The sequence below is a fragment of the Sarcophilus harrisii genome, chromosome 3 (assembly GCF_902635505.1).
Source record: "Sarcophilus harrisii chromosome 3, mSarHar1.11, whole genome shotgun sequence".
NCBI lineage: Eukaryota > Metazoa > Chordata > Mammalia > Dasyuromorphia > Dasyuridae > Sarcophilus > Sarcophilus harrisii.
The window spans coordinates 143,402,691-143,427,118 of NC_045428.1; the positions used below are offsets into that span (position 1 = coordinate 143,402,691).

A 24,428-nucleotide genomic window follows, 5' to 3' on the forward strand; every position below is an offset into this window, starting at 1 on the left:
AAACTATGCTGCAACTGTCAACATTTTCAGCAAATAGGACTAAGAAATTACCCTCTTGTAATAAAGAACTTTATTTGGAAACTATTATGTGGAAAGTTGACATTTTCAGCTCTTTTTACAACTTTATCCTCAATGGTTATGATTCTACTACTACACTGCATAATCAGGCAATGGAAAAGATTTCATTTTATAGATAAACTTCTTGTGTCACTGTAAGCCAAGTGAGTTTTAAATTTTCTTTTGCCCAGGTTCATTTTTAAACACAGAAGCTTCTAGCAAGTCTATGGTCAAAAGCATTAAGATTCCAACTTGGCTTTATCTGACCTCAAATGGGAAATATACTATATACTTGGACAGCTTCCTTGAAACAAATGTAATATAACACAACCAAAAAAAAAAAAAAAAAAAAAGAGAGAGAGAAAGAGAAAGAAAGAGAGAGAGAGAGAGAGAGAGAGAAAGAAAGAAAGATTAGAAGATTTTACAAACACTGACTTTATAAAATGATTCTTTGGTTTTAAAGAAATATTTTTACAATGACTCTTTTAAACCGAAGTCAACTTAAACACAATGTATTTTACAAACAACTTACTAGTATTGCACAAAGGAATATATAAATTCACTTACCTTCCGATAAATCATATGGCACATGGCTACTCGAAGTTTCATTCCCGCACACTGTACATGATAAAAATATAGATGATGCAATATGGCCAAAATTAGAGTACAGAAGGACAAAGCAGCAGCATAGCCATAGGCCCAATTCAAAGATACATTGTTAGGGGAGTCAGATTCAAAATATTCAATAATTTTCCCCAAAAATATTGGCTGCACTACTTTGGTGGTTTCCTAAAAAAAAAAAAAAGAAAAGAAAAGAAAAGAAAAGAAAGAAGAGTTATACAAAATGTAAATCACAGAATTCAACATGTCAATTTTTTTTCTACTTAGGTAGAGCAAAGTCTTACTTTGATTCATGATTTCTCATGACAATGAGGTTCTGATTTCACAAAAACATAAACTAGACAAGATCATAGATCTAGAACTAGAAGAGATTTGGGAGTCATTTTATCAAATGGTCTTGTTGAATACGGGCTGGGCTATGAGTATGTGTGCAGGATCTGAGGACCAAGTTAGCCAAGTACAGAGAGATCACCAAAAAGATCAGCTTCTAAATAAAAACATTTTCGCCCATCTACAACTGAAATAATGTGCATGTAGAATTACAATCTGGATATAGGGAGGTATACCCATACTGCTAAAATCAGAGATTTTTCTTTCTTTTTTTTTTTTTTTTTTTTTTTTTTTTTTTTTTTTTTTTTTTTTTTTTTTTTTTTTTAAATAGCTCTTTATTTACAAGTTATATATATGGGTAATTTTATAGCATTGACAACTGCCAAATCTTTTGTTCCAATTTTTCCCCTCCTTCCTCGCCCCCCACTTGTTGGCAGGATGACCAGTAGATGTTAAATATATTAAAGTGTAAATTAGATACACAATAAGTATACATAACCAAACTGTTATTTTGAACTGATTTGGTTCATCTCATTGCTGAAGCTGGCCAGGTCCATGAGAATTGATCATCATACAGTATTGTTGTTGAAATATATAATGATCTCCTGGCCCTGCTCGTTTCACTCAGCATCAGTTCATGTAAGTCTCTCCAGGCCTTTCTGAAATCATTCTGTTGGTCATTTCTTACCAAACAATAATATTCCATAATATTCATATACCACAATTTATTCAGCCATTTTCCAATTGATGGGCATCTACTCAGTAAAATCAGAGATTTTTCTAAGTTGTGGAAGCTTCACTGGATACATGGGAAGGCTAGTAGTTAATGGGAAGGGAGATGAAAAAAATTTTATTAGTTTTCACCAAAGTTTTGATCAAATTCTGAATTTATTCTTATCCTAAAAAAAAATTCTGGTTTCACTAGGAAATCCAAGATATTTTTATCAGAGCTTTGGAACAGAAACTATAAAAAGCTAGAAACTAGAAAGTTCTGTATAGTTTCAAGGACATTGTAAACGATAAATATCTCCTTCAGTGCCTGAAAAATTAGCAGATCTCTAAGTCACAGATTTTGGAGATGTAACAGAGCAGAGGATAATGGGGTGGGAGGGAAGGAACTTGTCCCAAATGAGGTCTGTCCCCACAGACTCACTCTCCTTTCCTCACTCTTCTGTACTCCCATCTTCAATTTGGTGCTTCATTTGTCAGTAAAATTAAATTTATGCTGACCTCAGAAGAGCACAAGCTTCTGAATACCTGACCCAGATTATCCTCCCCTCCTCATTCAGACCATCCATTATCACAAGATAAGGAGAACACAAGTCCACAAACTATTTTTTAAATAAATGTCAAGCATAGAAGGTTCTTGTTTTGGTAGATATGATCAGACAATTTATCTGAAAAAAAGAATTGGGGAACAGGTTATGGAGACAGCAGGATGGACATTAGGCCAACTGCCTATTCCATAGGTCAACAGTTACACAGCAGCCCCCCCCCCAAAAAAAAAAAAAAGCTAACTGATTATTATATTTCATTGTGAACTCTCATTAACAAATTCTCACTGGACTACTGTGGTTATATTATTCTTGTGTTTTGCCATGGCCAGATTACACTGAAATATTTCATTCAATTCTAGATACCACATTTTGAAAAGGTCACTGGGCAAGCGGGAGTACATTCCAAGGAAAGCAATATGGATGGTGAGGGAACTAGAAATCAAGCCATACTGGGACTGGTAGGAGGAACTAGGCAGATCTGACATTTTTTAAAAAGACACTTGCCCTAAATATCTGAAGGACTATGATATAGAAGAATGATCAGTACTTGTTCTCCTGGGTGCCAGAGGGCCAGAACTAGGAGAAATAGGTAAAAGGCAATGTTCAGGTCAATACAAGGTTTCCTAATAAAGTACAATAGGCTGCCTCAGGAGGTAATTAAGATCCCTATCAGGAAAGGTCAACAAGTAGAAGCTAGATAACCTGTCAGAGATTTTGTAAAAGTGACACCTGTTCAGACATGGGTTATAGGAGTCAAGAGGTCTCTTCCAATTCTGTGATTCTGTGTACTACCTATATGTTACTTATGTCTATGCATGACTATAATCGTTAGGCAGCTAGGAAAAAGAGTGAAAAATGTTCCCTTTGGGGTTCAAGTAAGACCCTTCAAATTCAAGTCAAGCCTTTCGGCTGCAACTAATAGGTCAAAATTAACAAAAATCCGGACAAACTATAAAAATGAAACTAATAAAATGAAATATTTATTGCAACCCAAAACCCCAAATAAAGAAAAGAGATTTACCTCACTGAACAAGGCAAAATAAACACATAAATAAAATTCTTTCCTATAATCTATACTTAAATTGACTTTAAACTTTTACTACAAATACATCCATCCATCATCTATGTCCAAGTAACCTCTAGCATCCCTTTCTATCTCAATCTTCCTCTCCCTTCCCCATAAAAGAAATGCATATTTCAGATTCAAACTTCATATTTCAAACCCAATATTCAAAAATCAGGACCTCCTTTGGCTCAAATGACTTTACAGTTAAAAGGAGGGAAAATCAAAGACAAATGTTTAAAATTCTAGTTAAAAAAAAGATTTTGAAATATTTTAAAAATGAAACTTTAAGCAACCTCTCAGTAATGATCTTAAATATTGTTTTTATTTTTATTTTTTGTGTTTGTTTTTAAATAAAACACTGACAGGAGGAAATAAGGAGATTAAATGGGTCAATGAAAGGCTACTAATAAAAAGATTTTTCTATTAAGGAACAACAAAATTATCTATAAAAAGAGAAACTCTAGTTCCAAAGATAGTCTATAACATACACTAACTAACTAGGTCTTAAAATGAAGAGAAGTAGCCTCTTTCATAATGCTCATGCATTCTCTCTAATGATTATGTCAATTTATTCTGTATATTTCTTGTTTGTAGCTAAAATGAATAACCAATAGGCTGTGGCATTTTTTTTTGTTTTTTTTTAGTTATTGTATTTTTATGATAACCCCTGGGCTCATCACATTTCTTGGCACATAGTAGGAACTTAATAAATGTATACTCACTGACAATGCTTAAAAGTGAGAATAAAATGCTTGTTGAAATTTTAATTTATTTAGGGAAAAAGTGATATTAAATGATTATACATATATATATCTAAACAAATAAAATATACATTTAGTATATACATGTATATTCAAGTGTATGAATACACATTTAGGACTATATGTGTGCACACATACACACACACACACACACACACACACACACACAGTCTGCCACTGACCTCACTTAAGCAATGTCATCAAGTTTTTGTCTGTTATTCAAAAAATAAGAAAACAGCTATCCAAAAGTAAAATGTGAGTGACAGTTGGTGATACTGCATTTCTAGTACCACTGGATCTTATTTGAGGTCTCTTTGGAAAGGCTGAATGATCTAGTCGTTGATCTGTTATAGAAGGCATTCTTAGTCACTAGATGCCTTCTGAAACATATTCGTAGGATTCTTGGTGTTACTTTGCGCCAGGTTGCCCACAGTTAATGCTTAAAACAATTCTTTTGGGAGAAACATTAAATAATGTCAGTGGATAACTGGCTACAAGTCACCAGTCCTAGATAAACAGTTCTTAATTAAATATTAAAAAATATAAAAGCTTTACAGATTAACGTAGGAAGACTTTGCCACATAGCTGCTTGTGGTCGTGTAGGTAATATTTATAGAATACTCAATGTCCCAGAATGAAAAACAAAATCCAAGAATGAAAAGCAAAGCAGAGTTGTCCCATTGCACCCAATTCTCTTTTTTCTTCTTTGTACACTGAAATGTTTGTGATGATTAAGCTCATAATAGAAGGAAAATTTTTTTCTAATTTTGTTTTAAGGTTTTCATAATATTGCTTTTTCCCCATGGGGGCTCTTAACAGATTGAGACAAAATTTTATAATCTCCATCGTATCTTCCTATTTTGTAAACAAGGATATGTTGGCTGAAGTATAAGTCTTTTCTGAATCCTTATCTAAGTGACTTTTGCCTAAAGGAGGAAAAATAAAGTTCATGATAATTATGCCGTTTCTCAAAGATTTACAATATTTATTTTTTTTCCCAAAAATCTGTAGCTCTTCCTAGAAAAAGTGAATGCTTTGATACTTAATTCTTAATTCTAATATTTTCCTTCTGATGACTGTTTTCTTTATGTCCAGTTTATACCTTGCATTGTATTTGTTTCCATAATGTCTTCCCACATTAGAGTATAACTTGACAGACTATCTTTTGTCTTTTTTTGAATCCCCAGTGCTTAGCAAAATGCCAAATATTTACTGACTAATTGATAGATGGAATAATAAAGGTTGTTACTGAGGTATTTCAAGTAATATAAATAGCAAATTAAATAGCAAAAGAAAAATAAAAAATCCCAGTCTTAAAGATCCAATGCAGTAAAACTGTACTTGGACCATTCCCTCATAGGTACCAAATGCTGCTCTGTCCTAGTTTTAGTGTTACAATTTTATAATGATTAACAAAAATGACTCACCTAAATAAATGTTATAAGCATGAATATATTTAATATATGCATAATGTATATATATATGCACTTGGAGCAACATACCATACCATACCATATATTTCCATGTGTATATATACTTTATACTGAGTACATGTTTGTATTTATGTATGTTTACCAGAATGTTACATTAGTATATGCAGTACATACATATATACATTGTATGAACTAATATAAAGTTCTGGGAAATACAGTCCCCAGGGAAAACATGTTCTTCAGAAGAAATCCAATCCTCAGCTGAACTAATTCTTCAAAACATTATGTACAGCATTTACAAAAATCCCAGGGAGATTTAAATTAATCAATAATCACAGTCATAGCCCTACCACTTCACATAGTTTGGGAATCTAATCCCTAGCAACTGAACTTTAAAGTCTCAACACCACAGATGAATTACTTGTCTTGAAGCAAAGAAAGGCCTTCTTCCTACATTCATCTCGAGAAGATTAATATTTTCACCCAATTTCTCCAGACCAGCAAAAAGCCAATAGTCAAAGTGGAGAAATTGTAAGGCATGACTATCAGACCTAAAGTTTCCTTTCTGCTAGCAATTCAAATGGCCTAAAACAACATTTACATCAGTATCGTAACCCTTATCAGGTATATGTTGCCTAAAGACATAAAGGTCAAAGGAACATCATCAATTGAAATTCATATGTCAATTTCATTCCTGTCAAATTTCAAACTAAAACCCACTTAGATACCTCATAAAATTTTTAAAAAAGAGAGAGAGAGAAGCCAAGCACCCTAAATGATTATCTTAATTCTCTTCTTGTTAGCTCAGGCCAGAGTGCTGTTTACATATAATCTCCCATTTGTACCTTAAAGCTCTTTGTGCTCCTCTATGCAGAGAAAACATTTTGACAATTCAGCAACACAGGATCAACAAGCTAACAAATATTTATCTATGGTGTCAAACTCAAATAGGAAGGGGGAAGGGGACAGGGGGGAAGCACGCACTAAACCTTAAATAAAGATCCTGTGGGCCTCTAATATTGACTTAGAAAACCACACACCTGTTTATAGATTTCTTTTTTACATTACTACATCTGCACATTAAAATCTGATTAGGGTCACATTCAGGAGTGTTATGGGCCACACATGGCTCACAGGTGATACGTATGACATTCTGACACAATCTAACACTATTTTAAATGCTGATCCAAAAACCTTGCTCCAAATCCTGGGGCAAACAACGGGAGATGAAAAGCAACTCAAAGATCATCCAATTCCCTCCTTTTGCAAATATTTGACAGATTAAACTTCAGAGAGGTTGAGGGACTTGGTCAGAAATCACAAATGAAGTCCAATAGCTGCAAAGATTTGAACCCAGCCTTTATTTCACCCAATCTATTATCCTTGGCACAATAACAAAAATATCAAACCCAAAGGTAGTCTGAAACAAACTGCAACTATTGACAAAATAAAAACATAATAGAATGGAGATAATGTCAATAATGTCAATTTAAAAGTAAATATTTTCTACTGAAGTTTTATATCACTTATCTATGATTATCCCTAGCTCACTGTGAAGTTTACCATTAACTACATTTTATTCTTGGTAGCTATAAGTAAGTAAAAGTATGAAACTATCTAAGGTATAACATGAAGCAGGGTAAATCTGGATGAAATTTTTAAACATGATTCAAATTAAAAAGCAGCTATTTTGAGTTTAGAAAATTCCATCTCTTGACAGGAAAAGATAATGATAAATGTTGGAGGGAAAACTGGGACACTGATACATTGTTGGTGGAGTTGTGAAATGATCCAACCATTCTGGAGAGCAATTTAGAACTATGCTCAAAGGGTCATAAAACGCTGCATATCCTTTGATCCAACAGTGTCTCTACTCAGTCTGTATCCCAAAGAGATAGATCAGAAAAAAAGGGAAAAGGATCCATATCTCCAAAAATGTGTGTGGCAGGCCTTTCTATAGTGGCAAGGAACTAGAAACTAAGTTGATGTTCATCAGCTTGGGAATGGCTGAATAAGTTATGGTATGTGAATGTAATGGAAATTACTGTTCCTTAAGAAATGATGAGCAGGATGATTTCAGAAAAGCCTGGAAAGACTTACATGAACTGATGCTGAGTGAAGTGAGTAGAACCAAGATAACATTGTACACAATAACAAGAAGATTGTGTGATGATCAACTGTGATTGATGTAGTGCTTTTCAACAATGAGTGATTCAAGGTAATTCCGTAGACTTGGGATAGAAAATGTCATCCACAGGCAGACAAAGAACTATGGAGATTGAATGTATCTACATTCAGTCTAGTATGAAGCCTAGTATTTTTACCTTTTTTTTTTTTGGTCTATTTATTTGCTTTGTCTTTCTCGTGGTTTTTCCCTTTTGGTCTCATTTTTCTTGCATAGCACGACAAACACAGATATTTGTTTAAAAGCATTGCATCCGTTTAGTTTATAATGGATTTCTTGCTGTCTTAGGGAAGAAAGCAGTAGGGACAGAGAAAATTTTGGAACCAAAGACTTACAAAAATGAATGTTGAAAATTTTACATATATATATGTGAAAATAAAATAATATTGAAAAAAAAAGAAAAAAAGAAGAAGAAATGAGGAATTGATGGATAGAAGAGCATCTTGGGTATTTACAAATGTAGTTCTTCACATTTAAAAAAAAAAAAGAAAACAAAGAACTCCAACTTTTAACTTTGGTATTAAATCAATGCTCCATGGTGCTGTAAATAGATAAATACTGAAAATTCTAAATTCTTGGTGTAGGTAATAAAGAACTGAAAGGTCATGTAGGCATTGCATTTTCTATGCTGTTTGGAATGGAAATATTGGAAAAAATAAAGTTTTTCTTTAATTAAAAACATGCCATCTCTGCAGAAGTTTTGTGATAAATCAAGTTGTATATGTTGTTATATTGTGGGAGGGGGAAAGGGGAAGAATAGGAAGATGATAACTTTACTCAGAGTACAAGAAAGGGCTGGTAAATTTTTATCAGAACATGTTCTAGTTCTTCTTAAAACACAACTGACTCTTTCACATAACCAACCTCCACCTCCCGGGTTAAGTCTGCACACTACCTACCTTTCAGGATTGTTGTTAAGACTCAAATGAGATAATAATTGTAAAAGCCTTAGCACAGTGCTTGGCACATAATAAACTATATAAATGCTAAGTACTATCTTTAGCTTATTGTTTCTTTTGTAATAGATGAATAGCAAAAAAAAAAAGTCTATAAATAAGAAATATTACCTCAATCAGGGTAAAAATACCCAAAATTAAATAGGATTTCCAATAACACTTTATGATTGCTTTGGTTAAAGAAGGCTTTCTGGCTTCTTTTTCTGCTCTTAGAACTTCTTTATCCCAGTACCTAGGAAGCAAAACAAATAGTGAGAAGGAGTTATTGATTGGGATAAAGAAAAAAGTTAAATAAAAATAAAAAATAAAAGCTTTAAAAAAAAAAAGTTGTTTTCCTCGTTTATTTTGGAATGCAACACACCCCTCAGAGTATTTTATCAATACTGAAAATTGGTTTTTGATGAGAAGGAAATCTCCCAGGTTAGAAAATAAGAAGATACCAATAAAAAGAAAAACAATTGGCTTTAAGTCTTTTTTTAAAATATTCTTCTTTTCCCTTCCAAATTGATTTTATTTGAAGAAACAGAATGAGCAAAAAGAAAAGCAACACAAAACAAAATGAGTTAAAAAACATTATTATGTGCCCAGCAGAACATCAGGGTAGATTCATATTATATAACACCAAATACCAGTTTAAGAAAGTACACACACACACACACACACACACACACACACACACACACACACACACCCACCCCTTCCTTTCCTCTCCCCCATGCCCAAGAAAGCTACAGTTAAGAAAAGATATATTTATGTATAGATATGTAGATATATACACACATATATAGATTCACAAACCTACGCCACATACACAGGTGTTTCCTATCCCTGCTGATTCTTTTATCAAATTTTGCTCCATACTTTGGCTTACCACTACTCTGAGTAAGCTTTAAGTCTTATAGTTGGGAAACTAGAAACTGTATAGAAATCCAAAATAGTAGCTTATACTAGAAAGCACAAACTTAAATCTGTTGTACAGCGAAGTAATGCACCTCTCCTTTGAATTTTCTGATCCATTTTTATTATTATACAATTTTCTGTGCATGCATATTCTATTAAACTAAATCTATTAACTTCCTTGGAGGCAAGGCCTATATATCATTCTGAAACTTTGTCTTCCCACTTCTAGGAAACTCATATCCATAGGAGGCACTCTAATTTAATGTAATAAAAATGTATAAGAATGACCAATCAATGTGATATGTGATTGAAATATTATTGTTCTATCAGGATGCTCTCAGAAAAACCTAGAAAGTCTTCCATGAACTCAAGCAAAGTGAAATGTATTGTGTGAAAAGTAATAGCAATGTTCTCAGATAATTCGTTGTGAATGACTTTGTTATTCTCAACAATACAATAATCCAAAACTACTCTGAAGGATTTATGATAAAAAATGTTATTCATATCCAGAGAAAGAACTGATTATATCTGAATAAAGACTGAAGCAAACTTTAAAAAGAATTTTTTTCTTGAGGGTTTTTTTTTTTTTTGTGAAGGAGAAAGATCTGTTTTTTTTCTCAACATGACTTTTATGGAAGTGTTTTGCATAGGGCTTAATAAAGTGGAGGAGGTCAGAAGAAAGGAAGAGAATTTGGAATTCAAAGTTTTAAAAACAAATGTAAAAAATTGTTTCACATGTAACTGGGGAAAAATAAAAATATTAATCTCAACAATACAATCATCCAAGACTACTCTGAAGGATTTATGATGAAAAATGTTATTCATATTCAGAGAAAGAACTGATTATATCTGAATTTTTAAAAGAATTTCTTTCTTGAGGGTTTTTTTTTTTTGAAAGAGAGAGATCTGTTTTCTATCTCAACATGAATTTTATGGAAGTGTTTTGCATAAGCCTTAATAAGGTGGAGGAGGTCAGAAGAAAGGAAGAGAATTTGGAATTCAAAGTTTTAAAAATAAATGTAAAAAAATTATTTTACATGTAACTGGGGAAAAATAAAAATATTTAAAAAAAAAGAATGCTCAATCAAGGTAGTAATAAATAGAGTGTTTTCAACTGCTCTGGGGATTACTAGGTAGCTCCATCTGTTCTCTTCCTATTCATTTTAAGAGACAAAAAATGATCACACCATTGGACTGTCCTCCAGGGTACTAAGTAATTGAAGCCTGACCATGAACCTTAAGGGTATGTGACCATGAAGCATGAAGATCATGAACCCAACCCAAGGGAATAGATCCAAGAAGGAGCAAACCAATCACTATTTTTTAAGTTTTCAAAAGCCATTAGGCAGGCACACAGTTACTCTTTTGTTCCTCCTTTTTTGCTCCCATTTTCTTACCCCTGCAATTCTTCTCCAAGTGCTTTTGAACGATCCTCAGGAAGTACTGAATACATATCATCTTCTTCTAATCTCCGTTTATGACCAATTTGAAATAAGGGATTTAGCCACCTGTTAAATTAAGAAAAAAAATGGGGTAAAGAGTTAACATCTAAAATGATAGAATTTGTCAAAATAAAGACCTACCATCATGGAAAATTTTTTTCTAAACAGGCAAGCATGTGGTTTGGACTTTTCATCAGTTAATATCCAATGCCATTTACTGATACACCAGTAATTGCCATTTATGCTTCTTTGCAAAAAGTTGTTTCATTTTTTAACATATTTTGAATAATTCAATAATATTAAGATATAGGGCTCTAGTCCCAAGTTTATCACTAACTAGATAAATGACATTAGAAAAGGCACCAAAGCTTCCCTGGGATAATTTTTTCATATGTAAGGATCAGAGAATGGGACAAGAGGTCCTCTGGGACTCTAGGATGCTATGATAGTTTCCCGTACTCTAGGATGCTATGATAGTTTCCCGTATATTTCATCAAAGGAAATAATAAAGTTCTGAGAGCTTAGAAAACTTCTCATCTATTTTACAGAATATTTGGAAAACAATGCAATTTTCAGAGGAAGAAATCAAAGTTATTAATAGTCATATTTTTAAATGCTCTAAGTCACTACTAATTAGAGAAATGAAAATTAAAACAATTCTGAGGTATCACTGCACAACCATCAGATTGGGTAACATGATGTAAAAGAAAAATGATAAATACTGGAGGAGGTGTGGGAAAATAGGGACACTACTAATGCAATATTGGTAGAACAAGTTCAACCATTTTGGGAAACAATTTCTAACTATGCCCAAAGGGCTATAAAACTATGTACCTTGTGACTCAGCAGCAATACTAAATATGTTTATGTGCCAAGGAGATAAAAGAAAAAGGGGAGAAACATATATATATTTACAACAACTTTTCTAGTGGAAACAAAAATTAGAAACTGTGGAGAAATCCAGATTTGTGATAGGCTGAACACAGTATATGAATGTGATGGAATACTATTATACTCTAAGAAATGATAAAAAGAATGATTTCATAAAAAACCTGAGAAGACATATGAAGTAATACAAAGTGAAGTGAGAAGAACCAGGAAAAAGAATCTAGTAAGAGCAATACTGTGAAGATAATGAACTATCAAAGAACTGATGATCATATTGCAGATCGAAGTATATTTTTTTCCCTTTATTTGTCTTGCTTTTTTTTTTCTTCAGAACACAGACTAATAGGGAAATATATTTTGCATGACTTCATAAATATAATACCTATTTTATTTCTTGTCTTCTCAACAGGTAGGAAGGGATGGAGGGAGGTACAGAATTAGGAACTGAAAATTAAATTTTTAAAAAAGAATCCCAATGCCTTCAAAGAGTGTTGAACAATTAATTAAGAAACTACAGAAATTAGGAGCAAACTGATTCTGTTTTAAGGATTTTTAAATGGAGAAAGAGAAGGGGGAATAAAAAGAAAAATACCCTTGTACAGAGGGAGGGAAAAAGGTAGAAGATAGAATCTACTATTGACTCATTTCTTAGATGAATAATGGACAAGCATGGAGGATGAGATTAACAGAGTGAGATCCTCATCTGAAACAGAAAAAGGAACAGGTAAATACTTATACAGGTTGAAGGTAAACCCATACAGAGGTTGTAGGAAATAAGTAGGGATAGAGAAGGAGTAGGATTAAGGAGTATAATATTGTGTTAGGAATAATAACAAGGAAAATATTTTTCCTATTTTTGAAGGGGGTAAGAAAAGTAATAAAATCTAGGAGTATGCCTCTGAATAGTTTCAATTAGGAAATAATAAATTGTGGTATATAATGATAATGAAATATTGTTACTCTGTAAGAAATTACAAAGGAGATTGTTTAAAATGATTCTAGGTGGTACAAACTGATAAAGAAAGCAGAGCCAGAAAGACAATTTACAGAACAGTAGAATTCTGATCTAGCATTTATCCTCAATTTACACTTGAGAAAACTGAGGCAATCAGAGGTTAAGCAATCCCACCCAAAATGACACAGCTTAATATTGTGTATAAGATCAAAATGAAATTCAGTTCTTCCTGACTCCAGGCTCAGTATTCAATCTGCTGAGTACCCACTAACTGCCACTAGGCAATTAATATAAATTAGTTAACAGCCCACAAATATTTCCAATTTAGAAGGGAGGACACATCAGGAAAACAATATTCACAAACCTCCAACAATTTCAATGCTTTGAAAATTTTTTTACAATAGTTTAAATTTTGTGATGATATATACCAATCATATATGTATATGCACACAAAAGTATTTTGTCCCTTCTAGAAGTCCCAGGATCTTTAAAATATAGCAATGAGTGTCCAAAATTCAGCCATTTCTAAGATGATATTTCATTTCAAGTTCCTATCCAAAAAAGTGAGTAATAACTTGTGATTTAGACGTGATGACAACAGTAATTAAATAATATCCTTGAAACCATGGGTTCACTTCCATTTATCACAACTCAGAATCTGTTCTTCACCCTTTAACTTTTCCCCCCATACTTATATTCCAAAAACTCAAATACCATCTGTTCAAAAGTAATACTCAAATAATGCTTCATATCAAAGCTATTCCCCTCCCTTATATGTGCACTCTCTAGGGGAAAAAAAATCTCAAATTGGGTCACCTGTTCACAAGATCCAAGATTTAGTAAATAAAGTTACTAAAGGCACATAAACTTGGAAGTGCTAGCAAGTAAAACTTGATCTTCTTGATTCTAAGCCCAGAATTCCATTTTGCAAATCTGTCCCTATGCTTTTGTTAGTAATATTTTAATAAACTGGTTTTCTGTCTAACACACTAAACTACTCACCTTTTCTCCTTCATGTTTTGTTCAGTCATTTGAGTAATGTCCGACTCTTTGTGACCCAATATATTGAACTGATTTGCTTCTACAGCTCATTTTTAAATGAGAAAACTGAGGTAAATAGGGTTAAGTGACTTGTCCATGATCCTACATCTAGTAAGTGTCTGAGGCCACAGTTGCACTCAGGAATTCCTGACTCCAAGCCTGGCACTCTATCTACTGAACCGCCCATTTACCCTGGGCTTTATATGTTATTTTTCTTCATATTCAAGCCTGTTTTTTCCATCTCTCACAATATCTCTTTCATCTCCATCCTCACTGTCTACACAGGCAGAAGCTGTGTGTGTGTGTGTGTGTGTGTGTGTGTGTGTGTATTAGGTTTTCTAATGGTCCCAATTTCAAGTCATTTGTCCTGTTTCTCCCATAATATAAAAGTTATACAAGAGTAAAAATATATCTTTATTTATATATACGTGTATATATCTAAAACATACATACATATATATACACACATATATATACATATGTGTGTGTGTATATATATATATATATATATATATATATATATATATATATATATATATATATAGCTAGAATCATCTAACTCCCAGTTTCTTATCAATTGTAGGTTGCAACCCCATATGGGGTCTTGTAACTGAATGTGGAACCTGCAAAATTATGATCTATATACCTATTTTATGTATTTGTATATCCAGGGTCACATAAAAATTTCTCAGGTGAAAAGAAATCACAAGTGGAAAAGTCTATTCTGACTTAACTGTTAATTATTTCCTTACAGACTGTTATGTACACTATAAAGAAAAGCCTAAAATGAACAGAAAAGTTTATCTTTCACCTAGATTTATCAAATAATCTCATCTCCCTTTCCTCCTCTTGCTCCCAAACCCAACTTTTATATTCTGCTATATTGTCCCTAACATTCACAGTACCATCCCCTGCTTCTTCTTATGCCCTTTTCTTGTAACTCCCTCAAAATAAAAAATAGGCTTAATACTGCCTGCCTTTTCTCTCTCTGAAGATATAAACTGATATTGCAAGTAACAGGGCTTAGACCTGCCACTAATTTGTCATGTGTAAAACTGGGATTAGAATCCTTATGATTTTGTGATTTGGCACCATTCCAAAACTCTGGCCATTCAATTAGTGCCTGTTCTAAATTCAAACTTTTCTTCCAAAACATCAAATTTCATCCCTCATAAGGAAAGACAGAATATCTTGTTCCCAGACTATATTCTTATATTCTTAGACCCTTTTAAACATTAAAGCATAAATGTGTTGTTCAGTTGTTTTAAACTCTTTTTGACCCCATTTGGGGTTTTCTTAGCAAATATATTGCAATGGTTTGCCATGTCCTTCTATAGCTCATTTACAAGTAAGAAAATTGGATCAAATAGAGGTAAGTGACTTGTCCAGAATCACATAGCTAGTATAGCTGAAGTCAGATTTGAACTCTGAAAGATGAGTTTTCCTGACTCCAAGTATAGTGCTATAACCACGAGGTCACCTAGCTATCTCAAGAAATAGTGTCAAATATAGAAACCCATTTAAGCAATTAAATTAAATTATTAATAAAAATTAATTTAAATTAAATATTTATCACAGGTCTATACTTTGAGGTTAAATACATTTTGAGGTTGCTGTATGATTTGGGGTAAAATTTCTCTGGGCTTTACAGTTTCCTCATCTATAAAAGAAAAAGTTGTATACCAGCTATAGGGACTAATCTAGCAATCTAGTCAACTGAATTTGAATCCTTTCAGTTCTGAAAATGTATATAAGATCCCTTCCCTCACTGACCCTGGAAGGGTTTTATATTTTTGGCTCTTTTTAGTACAAAGCATTTCTTCATCTTTGTCGACTGTTTTTATTAAATGCAAATAAATTATATGCTTTGAATTAAATATTTTATTAATGTTTGTCATTGTTTTTTGTACTAGTGCTTTCCTCTAATAAACATTAATTTACCCTCTACTGTATTCAGAGAACCATCTGCTAGTTATTATTATATATACATATATATTATTATTATTTAAGTTCATAGTTCAGATAACAATAGATACTGATTCTCATAGCCCATATAGTCTTGTAGAGAGAGAACATGAAGTGCTCTACAATGCACTATATACATACATAAGAAAATATCTGCAAAATGTTAATGTGAGATCCAAAGAGTGATAGGATTGGTGGAATGTATCTAAAGATCTGTTACCAATAGGAAGATAAACTTATCTTACAAAAAGTTCAAGACCTTCCAAAAGAATTTCCTATGGAATCCATTTAAATAGCAAGTATACCATGCCTTTAACATTCTTTAATTTAATAAATAAATAAAATTATTTAATTTATAAACAAATGATCATTGAGCAACACTTTCTATTATTTAGGATCTCTGAACATTGTAAAGTACAACAATCTACAGCCTTTTCCAACCCTCTGGGAAAACTGAGGCTAGAGATGTTGCTCAAGTTTACTCAAGCACATATACCAAGTGGCAGGGCCAAAGTTCAAACACAACTCCTCAGTCTCACCAAGTTTCTGCTCCTAATGGGGTTGGGCAGCTAGGTAATTCAGTAGAGAGAGCACTGAGCTTAGAATCAGAAGGATTCATGAGTTCATCTTCATGAGTTCAATCTGGTCTCTGCACTTACTAGCTGTGGAATCCTGATCAACTAAACTACTTTAGCCCTGACTGTCTTACTTCCTCATCTGTAGGATGAACTAGAGAAGGAAAGAGCAAACCATTGCTGTATCTTTGCCAACCCCCACCCCCCAAAAAAACCCTTTTTTGCCAAGAAAAATGAGGTCATGAAGAGTTGAACATAACTGAAAACTACTCTTAATAGCAGAATCTTAATATTGTTCCCTTTATACCCTGTAACATCTGAGCTATGTTCAATTTGCAGTGATTCACTATCAATCATTTATTGTGTTCATATCATTTGGGGTGAGTTTTATTTATCCAATATTATAAACTTCCTATCCAATAAGAATGTATTCTTTGTCTACTGTATCCCATCCAAGTAATTTAGAATATATTAAATGCTCATTAAAACAAGTTACTTCCCTATTAACTATTACTCTAGAACAAAATTCTAGGGCTGTAGAGTCTATTAAACAAACAACTCTTTACCCTAGCCCCCTCTCACCAACACCAATTTCAGCAGAGCTTGCTTTGACTTGCCCAACAACTCTCAGGCAGAAGGTTCATGGAATCATGGGTGCAGTAGGAAAGAATTTAGACATTGTCTAATCCAATCCCCCAGATTCTAGTTAAGAAAACTGAGGAGTGACATGCCCCAAAGACACATAGCTAGCTGGAAGTAGCAGAGTTGGGATTTAAATCTAGGTCCTCCGACTACAAACACAGCATTCTTTATGCTACATACACTAAGTGAAAGGTTTAATGTCCAAGATCATTTCCTTTTAGCATATTAAGGAAAAGCACTGACCCAAGTTAACATATCAAAGAGAAAAATACTTTTAAATTACCTAATTATTCCTTCAGGACAGCTAGAATACATGTAATAAAATCAGCACTGATCCATTAAGGGACAAGCGACTGTCTGGAGCCAGAGATCCTGTCTCTGATGCTTACCAACCGTAACTTTGGACAAAGCAAGTCTCCCTGTGGACCTTAGATTCTTCATCTGAGAAATGGATTCAAATCCTGCCTTTGATGCTTACTACATCACTGACCAAATCAAGACTTTTTGTGAACCTCTGATTCCTCATCTGAAAAATGGGGAGGTTGGATGACTAAATGTCCTCTGAGGTCCTTTCCAGATCTACATCTATACTCCACAATAAATTTTTACAAGCTCTTTAGTCTAAAGCTAAGCCCTAAAACAATACTAAATGGACAAGACTATTAGGAAAAAGAAAGATTTGAAAAGGCTCTCTGAACCTCTTGTTCCAAATCATTCCCTGACCAAGGACACATTTGACAATCGAACAACATGGTCAGGCCATTGGAGTTGTGCTCTCTGTCCTGAGTCTAAATGCTTGGCAATTTAGTCTCAGAAAGATCAATGTCCAGCACCTTATCCTAATCTTCAGGATCTTCCTGAGACAATTCAAATGGGAATGGTTGTTTCTTGGAATGAGCCCATTGGAGTTGTACTCTATGAATGCTTGGCAATTTAGTCTCAAAAAGATCAATGTCCAGCACCTTATCCTGATCTTCAGGATCTTCCTGAGATAATTCAAATAGAAATGATTGTTTCTTGGAATGGCACTGGTAGACTGCCCAGATTTCACAGGTCCACAACAATAAGGTCAGCTCTGGTGACCTTCAGTTTGGTAGTCAGTCTAATTAATATCTGTTTTCTCCTGTACTTTCCTTCCAGCCTCCCAAAAACTGAGCTAGCTCTGGCAATATGTGATCAATCTCCTTATCAATATGCACCTCTCCAGAAGATATACTCTCAAAATAAGATAACATTCAAAACATTATTAGCTATATTCAGTGGTTCCTTATATGGGTGGTTTGGTGCTGGCTGGTGGAACACCGGTGTTTTCTTGGTGTTTATTGTTAAGCCAAAATTAGTATAAACAACAGAGAACTGCATCTCGGTTTCAGAGGCTGCACTGAGTGCACAATCATTCACAAAAGCAACTCTCCCTTCACTTTAGTTTTAGCTTATGGCCTTTACAAGCTGAATAACTTACCATCAGTATGGTAGCTATCCTTGATTTTGTGTTTCTTCTCATTGAAAGTATTTGACAATACTGCTAAAAAACATTCTGAAAAGGTTGTTTTCAAAGATAGATAAATTTGAGTCAAATGAAAACTTATTCACAATTGTCACTCAAGTGTAACCAAGACAGAACTTAAAAGGAAAGCAAAAGAATAAGAAACTGTGACAAATATCACTAATAAAGCAATCCAAAATATATAGGGCATATCAGATCCCAGAAATTAAATAACTTTCCAAACATCACAGAGCTGGCAAGGAAAAATGTTTAGCTTTGCTATAAATCAAAGGAAAATTAATCACTAAATCAACAAAAATGAGTTTTAAAAAGTATGAAGCCCAATATTGCCAGGGCTTTTGGGGGGGAGGGAAGGAGAGTTACTTCTAGGAAAATATCACATCACTGGCTGCACAGAAAATCAATTTAATTTTCTCACTAAGTATTGGGGGGCAGCACCACACCTTTTTTCAAAACTTTTATAAATTTTATTTATTTTTTAGGTGTACATATTTATACAATTATCTTGCTACAGAAGAAGAATCAGAAAGAAAAGGAAAAAAATGAGAAAAAATAAAGTTCAAGCAAACAACAAAAGAAGTTAAAATGCTATGTTGTGATCCATACTCAGTTCCCTCAGTCAGCACCAGAGCTTTTTAGGGAAAGCTGTTTAGTCTTAATTTGAAGGCCAGACACTCATACAGCATTTTAAGATTTATAAAATGCTTTCTTCACAGATAGCTTTGCGAGATATGTAGTGAGTGAGTTGCAAAGGTATTTTGGGTAGGTATTTTTTATTTTAAACAGGTTTTTTAATATGCTTGGTATTTAGTCACATTCTGCTGCATCTTGTAACATTCCAATATTCCAGCTGACCAAAGACAAAATTCCTCTTGGGTACTGTCCTCCTTCCCTTTTTATTCACCAAGCCTAAACTATAAGTCTATATGACTGATTTACTGGTATTGCCCCCCAAAAGAGCTTATTTTAACAAGGCATAAATAACAACAAAAGAGAAAAAGCTCATGTGTTCAAAAGGAAGACTGGATGTTGCTATGTCCTCCTAGGGAACAGAATTATAAGAAGGTAGTTAGGGGTGGGAAGCCCTGTAGCTAATGGCTTCTGGCTTATGAATTACCTGCCCTTCCAAAGCTGACTCAGTCTCCACGGAGAGGAGACTCAGAGTCTAGAATTCTAAGCACCCAGCCTTTCAAGGCCATACTGACAAAGATATTTTCTATTTTACTACAAGCCTAGCCTTGTTCTACTGACCGTTTTCCAAGGCCATGTGAGATATCAGAAACTTAAATAAGAGTTAATGAACCAAGACAAAAGGTTATGGCTTCCTTATTTAAAGTAAAATATTGAAAACAACCCAAATGGATAAAGAGAGCAAGGGCTTTAAGCAAACTCTGGCATATTTAACACAATGGTATTGGATAGTCAATTAATATAGCAAATATGTGGATCTGGTTAATAAAGGAAACTTTGTATAAAATAATGTTAGATGTAAAAAAAATGTTTAAATCAAAACATGAGTTTTTTAACATTTAAAAGAATATTAGCAAAAGTTTGAAAGAAATAAAGAAATATGTGAATATTTTAAGACTGATTTTTCTTTCTCATGTGCAGTTTTTAAAAATAAAATCAGTCCACAATTGAATTTTTCTAACAACTGACTTCTCACTAATTCCTTTATTATAGGCTATGCAGTCAAAGATTGACTGCTGTCACAACAAACAGCTGTGACAGATTATAGTGGCCTAAGAGATTTGATATGGCCTACTTCAGTGTGAGTAAAAACACTGGGCATCCCCAAGGACAGAACTGTAAACAGGGAGTGCCATGTTAACCAAACACCAATAGTATCATATGGGGGGAGAGAGGAACAGAGGGAGAAAAAAACAGAGAGAGAGAGAGAGAGAGAGAGAGAGAGAGAGAGAGAGAGAAAGAGAGAGAGAGAGAGAGATATGAGGGAAGGGAGGGAGGGAGGAAAAAGAGAGGGGGGAAGGAGAGAGGGAGAGAAACAGAGACACAGAGAGAAACAGAGAAAAAAACAGAGAGGGAGACAGAGGAGACAGAGATAGACAGAGACAATTGGATTGGAAATACTAATTCTTGTTATTAAAAGACTATGTGATTTTGGATAGGTTACAAGCCTTTCTTGTGCTTCAATTTCCTCATTGATCTTCCAAGTACCTGATAATTCAAACATACCATAGGCTCTATAGCCAGAGGTAGAGAGGCCCATGAAGGACAAGACTAAAAAAAAAAAAAAAAGAAAAATCAGAAATAATAACAACATATAATATATTACATATTAAGAAACTTTAAGGTCAATTAGTCCAACCTTTATATTTTACAAATGACTGCAATGGTTTGGGTTTTAACAGAATTACATAAATCATTAATGGATTTTTCAAAATGCTAAGTAAATATTTGCTTCATTACAATCTCCTACACCTTCAAATTCTGTGGTTTATCAAACTGTATTAAAGCCCCATAATATCTTTCCAAAAACGTAAAGAAGCAGCTATCAATCTGGAAAACTCTTCTTAAAAAATACTTTAAAATCTCTGATTTTCAATGGAAAGCACTTCCTGGGGCTTATCCTTTAAGTTTATTTTAAGGTTTTTGCTTCATTTCTTGGGCAAAACAAATAACTATTTTGACAAAAAAAATAAATTATTAGTGTTATGATGTTTGTAAAGGGCTGAAACTTTGAATAGGAGCACTTGAATCAGACAACGGAGCACTTAAGGCTTACTACCTATTCAACAATGACTATTAGCATATGTTTGGAATTACTCTTCACACAGTTAATGCTGGCTCAATGTCTGGGTTTAAGAGAATTATAGGCAAGGATTAGGGGGTGGAATGAGAGAGTCCAGAGAACTTCCCTTTGCAGAAGAAGGGAAGTTGGTGGAGAACTTCTTGGTAATTTGTCTGTTTCCTTCACTTCTCCCCCTAAAGACCAAGGACTTTTACTTATCCTGACTGCATCTGTTCCTAAGGCCTCCAAGGAGCTAGACCAGACTTTACATCAGGGGTCCTCAAACTACAGCCCACGGGCCAGATGCAGCAGCTGAGGACGATTATCCCCCTTACCCAGGGCTGTGAAGTTTCTTTATTTAAAGGCCCACAAAACAAAGTTTTTGTTTTTACTATAGTCCAGCCCTCTAACATTCTGAGGGACAGTGAACTGGTCCCCTATTAAAAAGTTTGAGGACCTCTGCTTTATATTTTGGCACCCAATGTGTGAACCAAGGACACTAATTTCACTGAAGAAGTCCCAGGTGAGCAGGAAATAGGGTGAGTATTTATTAGACAAACAAACAAGGAACTTACTTTGTTAAGAGCTAAACTACTAGCTCTCATTTTCTAGCTGAAATGGGGCAGATATTAGGAAAAGATTCTCCCCCATCCCCACCCTGAAGAAGATCTACAGGAAGCATACTCAGACTGATAAAGAGATAGGGTTTGCTTGTAACTTGGAAGAAGACTGATAGACTCGTGAATACATTAGAATGTACGTCCCCTTGGTTCTTCAAGGAAGAAGAAATAGAGGCAGATAATTGGAAACTAGTAGGAGATCAACTATGTGAATATTACAATGATAGAGGTTCTGATTCAATTTCCAAGGAAACATTCTACATGTACAACTTAATACAATTGGCATTAAAGAATCCCACAAGGTATAGAAAAAAGAAAATTTAAGAAGACAAAGGACAGATTAATGGCAATATTGCCAGAGGGCATGAGGAATTAAGTGAACTTGAAGGACCTGGTGATTCTCTCTCTCACACTCCATCTACACCAGAGCAGACTTTTGATCTCCTCCCCTCCCCCATCAACTTCACCTTCCTGGGTGGAGGGAGGAGGAAGAGTGGGAGGGGCAGTGATATCACCAGCACCTCCCCCACCACCCAGCAATCACCACCTCCTATGACTCAATTGCAAAAGGGACTACTTAAAGTCACAGAAGAAGGGCAGAACACAGTGGATTTGAGAATAGAAATGTATCCTGTGATTGAACAGCTTAACTCTTCAGGTCATCAGGTTGATCTAGAAATTATCAAAGACATCTTATGTTAAGATGTTATTACAGAATTTGGCTTATGAAATTTTAATCCCTAATGACTGGAAAACTGTAGCAAGGACATTCTTAGAACCTGGACAAAACTTGTTGTGGCTTTCTGAATATAGTGAACTCTGTAGGATACAAGCCCAACAAAATAGTCATAGTGGAGTTAATCTTCCAATCACCTGTGACCAATTAACAGGTGTAGGTCCTTATGCAGACACTTCAGCACAGATTAATTACCCCATAGCAGCATATGTGGTAAAGTAGGCATCTGAAAGCTCAATGTTGGCATAGAGACAGAGTGAGAAAACAGGGTGGGAGAACAAAACCCAAAACCTCATGTCCAAAATGCAACAGAGGCTTCCATTGGGCCTCAGAATGTAGACTGATTCAGGGAAATGGGATGAGGGGCCCAGCCCCAGGGTTCAAGGCAAAAAACACTTGGGGCATGATGGCAGCCAATGGTGCACCCAGAGAGTGCCTAGAAGTCCAATACCTAGACATGACCAATCAGCCAGGAAGCCATATGATGAGAGAAAGGTATTACACAATCAATCAGCCATGAAGCAACCTGATGGGAGAAAGGGGTTACAATTGGGGAGAATAGAGTTGTATGCAGCTGGGACATCTGAGATACCCCCTGGAGAGGTGAAATCTGTTCCTCTCCAGCCTATGGATCCCTTGCTCCAGGCAGAGTAGGCTTGACCATTTCATCTCCTGAGAGCACTTACAAAACAGTATCCATCCATACAATGATGTAGGAAACTGGGGAATGTGTAGATAATATCCCAGTCACTAATACAGGTAGAGAATGTGTGACTTAACAACCAGGAGGAGTAGCATCAGGTTTACTGATACAGATTCCTGATAAGCACTGATAAGTACTGGTGATAGTCACCCAGATTCTGACCCCAAGCAACAAAATCCAGGAATATTTTCGACAGCACCTGTGATAGGTGACCACTCTATGCTCACTATCTATATAAATGGCATACCATTAGAACAATTGGTAGACACAGGTGCAGATCGTATAATCATTAGAGGTACCAACTGGCCCAGTCGCTGGCCAGAAATTAAGGCAGACACCTACATGTCTGGAGTAGGAGGATCAATAGCAGCTGAAGTTAGTGCTACCCCTTTGAGATGTACTTTTGAAGGTGAAACAGGAGTTTTTACTCCTTTTATAGTTGAAAAAATACCCATCAATCTGTGGGGAAGAGACATTTTACAACAATTAGGATGAAAAATGAGTACCTCAGTTTTTTAGGCAGGGCTGCTGTTGAAGACCTACCAACACTTTCACCTGTTCCTATCCAATGCAAAACTGATACACCAGTGTGGATAGAACAGTGGCCCTTAGGTAGCAATAAAATTCAGGCTTTATTAGATATAGTACAGGAGCAGCTTGACCAAGGACACTTACAACCTTCTCTAAGTCCTGGGAATTCCCCTGTATTTGTTATAAGAAAGAAATCTGGAAAGTGGAGGATGTTGACAGATTTAAGAAAGGTAAATGAATAGATGGAAACTGTGGGAACTCTTCAGCCTGGACTTCCATCTCCTACTCAATTGCCTAGAGAATGGCCTCTTTGGGTCATAGATATTAAGGATTGTTTCTATTTTATCCCTCTAGATAAGGAGGATATGAAAAGATTTGCATTTTTGGTGCCCAGATTTAACTTAGCTGAGCCATATAAAAAATATGAATGGACAGTTTTGCCACAGGGAATAAAAAATAGCCCCACTGAATACAGAAACTGTGAG

The 24,428-nt window shown here is 34.7% G+C and overlaps 1 protein-coding gene across 1 annotated transcript in view; it reads right to left on the reverse strand.

Annotated features, from left to right (window-relative positions):
• Nucleotides 1–24,428, reverse strand: part of ABCC4 (ATP binding cassette subfamily C member 4) — a 277,290-nt gene that overhangs the window by 200,089 nt on the left and 52,773 nt on the right. The window contains exons 2-4 of the mRNA XM_031958557.1: nucleotides 10,984–11,094; nucleotides 8,798–8,918; nucleotides 625–846 (exon numbers count right to left, since the gene is read on the reverse strand). Coding sequence (XP_031814417.1) covers nucleotides 625–846; nucleotides 8,798–8,918; nucleotides 10,984–11,094 — 454 coding nt within the window. The remainder of the gene's footprint in view (nucleotides 1–624; nucleotides 847–8,797; nucleotides 8,919–10,983; nucleotides 11,095–24,428) is intronic.